Below are 8,779 nucleotides of genomic sequence, written 5' to 3' on the forward strand. Positions count from 1 at the left end.
GAATCTGTGAACTCAAAGACAGGTTATTTGAAAATATTTACTCAGAGGTGAAAAGAGAAAAAGGATTGAAAAGGAATGAAGAAAGCTTATGGAATTTGTGAGGCAGTATCTGAAGAGAAGATATTCAAGTTGTAAGAGTTTGTGAAGGAGAGAGAAAGACAAAGTGCATAGAAAGCTTATTTAAACAAATAGCAAAAAACTTTACAAATTTGGATGGAGACATAAATATCCAAGTACAGGAAAGTCAGATGTCTCCAATCAGATTCAATCCAAACAAGACTAACTAAGACATATTGTAATCAAACTGTCAAAAATCAAGGACAAATCCTGAAAGCAGCAAAAGAATAGAAGAAAATAACATAAAAGGAGCTCCAATAAGGATAACAGTGGATTTCTCTGCAGAGGCCTTACAGGCCTGGAGAGAGTGGGATAATATATTCACAGTGCTGAAGGAAAAACAAAACCAAACCAAACAATCAATGTAGAATACTGTACCCAGCAAATCTGCCCTTCAGAAACGAAGGATAGACAAAGACTTTCTCAGACAAACAAAAGCCAAGAGAGTTCATCACCACCAGACCTATATTACAAGAAATGCTAAAGGGAATTCTTTAAGATGAAAGAAAAGGACACTGGTTAGCAACACAAAAACATAGAAAATATAAAACTCACAGGGTAAAAGTATTATATAGTCAAATTTAAAATGCTTTAATACTGTAATGATGATGTGTAAATTCCTTATATCTTTAGTATGAAAGTTAAAAGACTAAGCTATTAAAAATAATAATAGCTACAGTAATTTGTTAAGGGATATACAATACAAAAAGATGTAAATTGTGACATCAAAAATTTAAAATGAAAAATATTAAAATATATGGGGGAGGGGTGAAGTAAAAGCATACAGTTATTTTTATGTGATCATAGTTAAGTTGTTATCTGTTTAAAACAACCAGTTATAACTATAAGATGTTTTTGTAAGCCTCATGGTAACCCACAAAACAAAAACCTATAGTAGACAAACAAAAGACAAAAGTAAGAAATCAACGCATACCTCTAGAGAAAATCACTTAATTACAAAGGAAGACAGTAAGAGAGGAAGAAAAGAACAAAGGATCTACAATAAAACAATTAAAAAATGACAGTCGTCTTTACCTATCAATACTTCCTTGAATGTAAATGGATTAAATTCTTAATCAAAAAACATGTAGTGACCGAATGGATTAAAAAATCGAGACCCAACTATTGTTGCCTATAAGAGACTCATTTCACCTGTAAGAACACATATAGAGTGAAAGTGAAGGGATAACCAAAAATATTCCATGCAAATCAAACACAAAAGATGGCAGGAGTATTTATATTTACATCAGATAAAATGGGCTCTAAGTAAAAAACTGGAAAGCAAGGCAAAGGAGGTCATTGTATAATGACAAAGGAGTCAATGAATCAAGAGAATATAACAATTGTAAATGTTTATGCAACCAATATTGGAGCACCTAAATATATAAGGCAAATATTAATACACCTGAAAGGAAAGATAGATTATAATACAATAACAGCAGGTGACTTCAATATCCCACTTCTAGCAATGGACAGATAATCTACACAGACAATCAATAAGAAAACATTGTACTTAAACTACATTCTAGAACAAATGAACCTAACAGACATATACAGAACATTCCACCAAATGGTAAAAGAATGCACATTCTTCTTAAGCACACACAGAACATTCTACAGGATAGATCATATGTTAGACAACAAGACAAGTCTTAACAAATAAGAAGATTAAAATCATATCAAGCATCTTTTCTGACCATAATGGTACGAAACAAGGAATCAATAACAAGAGGAATTTTGGAAAATTTACAAATACATGGAAATTATACAACACCCGGCTGAACAATCAATGGGTCAATGAGAAACTTAAAAGAGAAATTACAAAATATCTTGAGACAAGCAAAAATAGACACACAACATACCCAGACATAAAGGGAACAGCACAAGTATCTCTGAGTGAAGTTTACAGCAATAAATGCCTACATCAAAAAGGAATAAAGGTCCTGAATAAACAACTTAAAATAACATCTCAAGGAACTAGAAAAACAAGAATAAAATAAGTCCAAAGTTAGCAGAAGAATGGAAATAATAAAGATAATAACAGAAATAAATGCAGTAGAGGAAAAAAAACAGTGGAAAAGATCAACAAACCTTGAGTTGGTTTTTTGAAAAGATAAAATCAACAAACCTTTAGCTGGACTACTTAGGAAAAAAAGAGAATACTCAAATAAATAGAATCAGAAATGAAAGAGGAGACATTACAACTGATACAAGAGAAACACAAAGGATCATAAGAGACTACTATGAATAATTATTATATACCAATAAATTGGATAGCCTGGAAGAAATGAACAAATTCCTAGAAATATTCAAGCTATCAAACTGAATCACAAAGAAATATAAAATCTGAACAGATCAATAACTAGTAGGGAGATTAAATTAGTAATAAAAAGTCTTCCATCAAAGAAAATCCCAGGATCCAATGGCTTCACTGCTAAATTCTACCAAACATTTAAAGAACTAATAGCAATCCTTTCCAAGCTCTTCCAAAAATGAAAGACAAGGGAATACTTTCGAACTCATTTTATGAGGCTAGAATTACCCTATCAAAGCCAGACAGAACACCACAAAAAAAGAAAATTAGAAGCAAATGTCCCTGATGAACATAGATGTAAAAATCTTCAACAAAGTTATTAGTACACTGAGTTAAAAAGGGCCGAGTGCAGTGGCTCATGCCTGTAATCCCAGCACTTTGGGAGGCTGAGGCAGGCAGATCACTTCAGGCCAGGAATTCAAGAGCAGCCTGGCCAACATGGTGAAACTCTGTCTCTACTGAAAACAAACAAACAAACAAAGAAACAACAGAAATTAGCCGGATGTGGTGGCTCTCGCCTGTAGTCCCAGCTACTCAGGAGGCTGAGGCATAAGAATTGCTTGAACCCTGGAGGCGGAGGTTGCAGTGAGCTGAGATTGGGCCACTGCACTCCAGTCTGGGAGACAGAGTGAGACTGTCTCAAAACAACAACAACAAAATCCCTAACATAATCTCAAAATCTGTGTCATTTCACTGTTGGTTATCTGTCGAATGGTTCTTTTATCATTCAAGTTGAGATTTTTTCTGGTTCTTGGTATGATGAGTGATTTTTATTGTGTGCTGGACACTTTGGGCATTATGTTAAGAGACTTCAGATCCTGTTTAAATTTTCTATTATAGCAGACTTCTGCTGAAGCCACACTAGTGAGGTTATGGAGAGTGTAGCACCTTCTGAGTAAGCCCATGTGGTCTCCTTACTATGGTGGAAGTCCAGGATTCTTGTTCATTTTTTCCCCATGGTGTTTGGTTGAAGTAGGGCAAATATTGTCAGAAAGGTTTCTGTTTTACTAGACTACCCCTTTGCTGGTCTTTTGTCTAAAGCAAGAGAATTTTCTTGGTGCATTATTTTGTCTGCACCTGCCAGAATCTTGGTTGCAGATTTTCTAGTGCCCGATCTGGGAAACACAGGAGGCAAAAACAAAACCCAGGAAACTTACCACTGTCAGACCTTCAGTTCTGAGGACTCTAACTACTCTGCCTTGTCCTCTCCAGACTCACCGGAGAAATAATAAGCATATCAGATATTTACGGCATAAGCTGGTGCTGCTAACGTGCAGCCACCCAGCTTTCAAAGTCTTATGTTTGTTTTATATATTATGCCCAGAGATTTTAGCTCTACTTCACAAGAGCGATAGTAAGAAATACATCTACTTCATTTTGTCCAGAACTGAAAGTCTGACTTTCATTTGTTAAAAAACATAAAAGTAATGCAGTGGTTGGGCTCCTGGATCTTTAAGACTGCTATTTGTTCTGATCTCCGTGAATTACCAATGTAAAATGATGCATGGTAGTGATCCTAAATGGAAGAGTTGAGGAGGAAGACTTTTTTTTTCCCCCAGCAGTAATTGAGTGGGAAGGGTACCTTGGCTTTTTGATGTAGCACGAGTTTTTCTTGAGTAAATCAGTAAATTGGCATTTAACTAGAGCTGGTAAAATCAGGACATGAAACAGAACCTGGAAAGTCCCTGGCCAGGTTGATGTTCTACATCTCTTTTGAGGGCTCTGCCATTAATACATCCCTTGGAGCAACTGTGGCTTCTTCCTTGTTAAGTGGAAGCTCTTGTGTTTTCCATGACCTCTTTCTGGTGCTGAGGTTTTACATCTCGTACATGTATGCTGCATCTTCCTAAGTTAGGTAAAGTTCCTTCAAGAGAGCAGGAAACATTCAACCCGAGAAAGCTGATTGAAATTAAAAAAAAAAAAAAAGAGAGAGAGTGAGAGAGCAGGAAACAGCTCCCCTACTACCTCCTTTCCCTACGGGTACCTACTAAAGTGGTCTTGCTCACCCTGGAGGCCCGTAAACATCTGATATGCTTTTTATTTCTCCGGTGAGTCTGAGTAGCATGAGCTGGTGCTCCTAATGTGCAGCCACCCAGCTTTCAGACCTTGCAGAATTGGCTCTGGACTGTGAGAGACAGCGTCTTTCCAGGGCAGCATGTCTTTAAAAAACAGAGTTCAGTAAGGAGACCCACAGTAGCTACCCAATCCACAGGGAGGTGTTTACTGAAGTCTCTCCTCAGGATCGTTGTGTTTTGGAATCACGTCATGATTTTAAGCCGTACACTAGAATGTTCATATGTTTGACCGTCGTTTGCCAGCCCTTCCTCCCTCTCCTGGTGACTCCCGTCTATCCACCCACCCTTCCGCCAGTAGAGTCCGTGTATTTGTAAAATGAATGTAAGTGTGAATGAGCGAATGTAGGAAAGGAGAAGAATGGAATGGAATGGAATGGATGAACTTGAACACTACAAATACTCTTGGAGACCTAGAGATTCTCATGAATTTGCAAATTTATTCACTGAGGCACTGGGGTTGGAGGTAGTTGTACAGAAACCAAAGAGGCTTAACAGCAGAACTAGACGCAGCCGGAGAGCTCAATGGCTTCTTCCAGGTAGGTTAAGACATGAAGGATTTGCAAACCTCGGGTAGCATCATGAGAGCTCTAAGCCCATCGGTGCCCCTGGAGAACACCTCCAACTCCTTCCCCTCCGTTGTACCCTGGGGGACCTATTTGGACGGCCAGGTAGGCGCCTGCTTCTGCTGGGTCTGGTGGCAGACCGGGACGCCCTTGCCACTCCCGGAGCCACCCACGGAGGAGCCGCCGCCGACTCCAGAGGAACCACCTCCGCAGACGGAGCCCCCGCCACTGACGATGCAGCCGCTGCCAATCCCGGAGGAGCCGCCGCCGCCGCAGCCGGAGCTCCCGCCGCCCCCGCCGCTGGAGAAGCAGCCGCTGCCGCCGCCTCCACCGCCAGACGACCCCCCTCCGTAACTCGGCTGGGGCGCGCACGAGGTCTGAGTGACCTGCTGCGAGGAGACGTAGCCGGAGCCGCCGCCGCCAGAGGAGCCTCCGCCGCAGCCAGAGCCGCCGCCGGAGTAGCCGCCGCCAGAGCCGCCGCCGGAGTAGCCGCCGCCAGAGCCGCCGCCGGAATAGCCGCAGACAGAGCCGCCGCCCCCGCCGCTGGAGAAGCAGCCGGAGCCGCCCCCGGAGGAGCCGCCGCTAGAGACGCCCCCGTAGCTCTGGCACTGGACCGCCTGGCCCGAGGAGCCGCCGCCAACGGAGGAGCCCCCCCCACCGCTGGAGAAGCAGCCGGAGCCGCCCCCAGAGGAGCCGCCGACGCAGCCGGAGCCGCCGCCACCGGAGGAGAAGCAGCCGGAGCCGCCCCCACCGCTGGAGAAACAGCCAGAGCCGCCCCCGGAGTACTTGATGCTCCCACCGGAGCCCCCTCCGCAGCCTCCAATGCCGCCCCCGCCCCCGGAGGAGCCCCCGCCGCAGCCGCCGCCAGAGTAGCCGCCGCCGCCGGAGTAGCCGCAGCCAGAACCGCTGCTGCCGCCCCCTGAGCCGCCGCCGCTGAAGAAGCCGCAGCCACCACCGCCGCTGCCGCCGCCACCGCCACCGCCGCCAGAGGTCTTCACGCAGTCCACTGGGGGCTGAGGGGTGGGCTGCTTTTTCTGATAAGACATCTTGTCTGAGAAGGAAGGATAGCCTGGAAGGAGAGAAGAGAGCATCGCTGGACCAGCTGCAAGAGGATACTTACGGAGGCAGATGCATCCATAGCAACATCGCCATCCTCCCAGCGCTCCTTCAGGTGCCCGAAGAGCCCTCAGCGGGGTTTATTGTGATTCCTGCTTTTGGAAGAGTTGAGTTCCTCATTCCCCTGCAGGCAGCCTTCACTATGCTTTAAATAGCCCAGTTAGCAGTGCCAATTCTTTCTCCCAGCTCTGCCTCTGACCGCTGTTGTGTGATTTGAGGGCAGATCACCCACACGCCCGCCTCTTTCTCATTTCCTGTTTAAATGAAAGGGTTTGAACATTTCATCTTTCAGGCCTCTTCCAATCTCAACACTGATTCTCTGAGTGCAAATAGAAAAGTACCACAAACCTCTACCTAGGATAGGGGATTTTACCCATTCCCAGCACCACAGAGAGAGGTTTGTTGGACTCCATTCTATTGAGGGCTGTTGCACTCCATCCTCTGCAGAAGCTCTTAGTTCAAACTCTTGGTCTGTCCCACTGAGCTAGGCCATGATCGAAGGGCTAGTTACTAGAAAAGACAGGCTCTGCTGTGGCCCTGCCTGGAAACAGGGGAAGGACCCTGTGGTCCTTTGGATCAATATCCCCGGCCAGAAGCTATTAGCCATCTCTTCCATGATTTTCTCAAGTCCAAGTTTGGTGGAAGGGACTTTGACTAGTAGGAAGTTGTATTTCCCTCTCAGAACTTCTAACTCTGTAAAGCAGCAATTGGATTTCTGTGGCACCTCAAATCCCTCCCATCTGCAACTTTCTTGGAATCATTCTCCCTACTCTCTTGAGAGTGGGCTCAGCCTCTCCTCCTGACAGGTTCACAAGGTCTGCTCAGCCTGTGCACAGGCTGCCTTGGACAGCCTCTTCAGAGTCCTTCTGTGCCCGGGACCATGCCTGCCCCTATGCGGGTGCCAGAGAGGCAAGAGATAGTCTTGGCTTTGTGGAGTTTACATTCTGGCCAGAAGACCGGAAACACTATCTGCATGGCAGCAGCTTATCCCCTGCTCTTTTCCTGACCACACTCTAAATGTGAGTGCTTTTGGGAAGGCAGAGGTCCTATAGCTCCCAAAGGGGAAAGAGGCCCTGGTCCATCTAATCTAGTCAGGCCTGGGCAAGACCAGCTGGGAAGATGAGAGAGTCAGTAGAACCCATACTTACCCAAAGCACCAGGAAGGGTGAGTGAGGAGAGAAGATGCTGGCAATGTGAGGAGCACTGATCTCCTGAGGTTATATATAGAGCCTCCCTGACTCATTGATTGATCCAGGCCAGCTTCTTGTGTTTAGCCTCAGTTACGTGACCCGTGGCGTCGGCCCCACCTCCCTGTGATTGCAGGCACAGGACGGCCCATTCATGAAGGTTTTGGCATTCTTGAGATGGGCAGCCTGGTGTGTGACTGGCCCCTTCTCTGATGCAACAGTGTGGCAGGCTCATCAGTGGGGTCACCCAGTCAGAGTGGATGGCAGACATTGTTTCCAAAACCTCTGGCACAGGACGCATATCAGGTGACCACAGGGCTGTGCTTGAGGAATAGATTCCAGAGGCTCTTAGGTGCCCTAAGAGAGTCAAACTGAAGATCTCAGTGCTTTGTCCAAGGAGTAGGACCTTCCAAATTCTACTGTTTGGCTTCTGGTCCTGCTACTCTAAAAATCCTCAAAACTTTAGAACCTGTTACTCCTTTGCAAAAGTTTATCTCCCAGGATTTCATGTGTGTTTTGCTGGGGTGTTTCTGTCCTGCCCACTGGAGGCATGAGTCCTCAGCACCCAGCTCTGGACTGCATACCATAGACAGTGCTGTAACTAATGTGATTGGGAAGCTGCTTTGATTCGTCCCCAGAGACAGCAGGCATTTGAGAAAGTCTGAGAAGGATAATCAATACTGACTTTCCTTGTAGCAGAGCAAACTAAAGAGATGGACCATGTGATCCCACAATGGCTCTTTGGCTCTGTTGTCCTGTGGTGTTGTGTGGCAAAACACTGACCTTAGCCTGAGGGGCAGTCATCGAATGGGATAGACTTGAGATAGACTTGAGATTAGGTGACAGGTTGGGTGCTCCCTTTGCTACTTGCCAGCTGTGTCACCTTGGGCAGAGTCATAGCTCTTAGTGCAGTGCCTGCACATGGGAGACACTCAGTAAGTACTTATTGACTGTGGGATGATCAAGCTTTTTGACCCTCAGTTACCTTGTCTATCAAATAAAAATAGTAGTACCTATTTCACAGGCATGTGAAGAGAGAATAGTTATGTTAAGTGTAGAAGGTGATGCTGTCTTTTTTGTTGTTTTCTCATATAACAGCACACCCTTACTTCCAACCTGGCCTTCCCTTGGACACCAAGGCCAGAAAGGAGTCCATGGAGGGATTGGGCAAGTCCAATTCTTCTCCTAGGAGAATAACTCAAAACTTTCCTGTTGACTCTGGACCAGTAGCGTCACCTCTGCGCATGCAGAACAGCATGCTTCTTCTTTCATAACTGGAAGTCAATTGGTATTGTTTAAGATACCACAGTCAAACTTTGTTCTGCCCAGTTATGTTTTGAAATGACAGCTCCAATAATAAATTCTTAATTATAGTGCACTTTTAATGATCCAGATGATCCTGATTAG

At 44.9% G+C, this 8,779-nt stretch overlaps 1 protein-coding gene across 1 annotated transcript; it reads right to left on the reverse strand.

The window, feature by feature from the left end:
* Positions 1 to 5,076: 5,076 nt before the first annotated feature.
* On the reverse strand, positions 5,077 to 6,320 carry LORICRIN (loricrin cornified envelope precursor protein). Its single transcript, XM_032151927.2, has one exon. It carries the CDS (start codon positions 6,158 to 6,160, stop codon positions 5,159 to 5,161), a length of 1,002 nt encoding a protein of 333 aa, XP_032007818.1. The 5' UTR covers positions 6,161 to 6,320; the 3' UTR covers positions 5,077 to 5,158.
* Between the last annotated feature and the right edge of the window lie 2,459 nt (positions 6,321 to 8,779).

The sequence above is a fragment of the Hylobates moloch genome, unplaced genomic scaffold (genome assembly GCF_009828535.3).
Source record: "Hylobates moloch isolate HMO894 unplaced genomic scaffold, HMol_V3 SCAFFOLD_5, whole genome shotgun sequence".
In the NCBI taxonomy this organism is placed as follows: Eukaryota; Metazoa; Chordata; class Mammalia; order Primates; family Hylobatidae; genus Hylobates; species Hylobates moloch.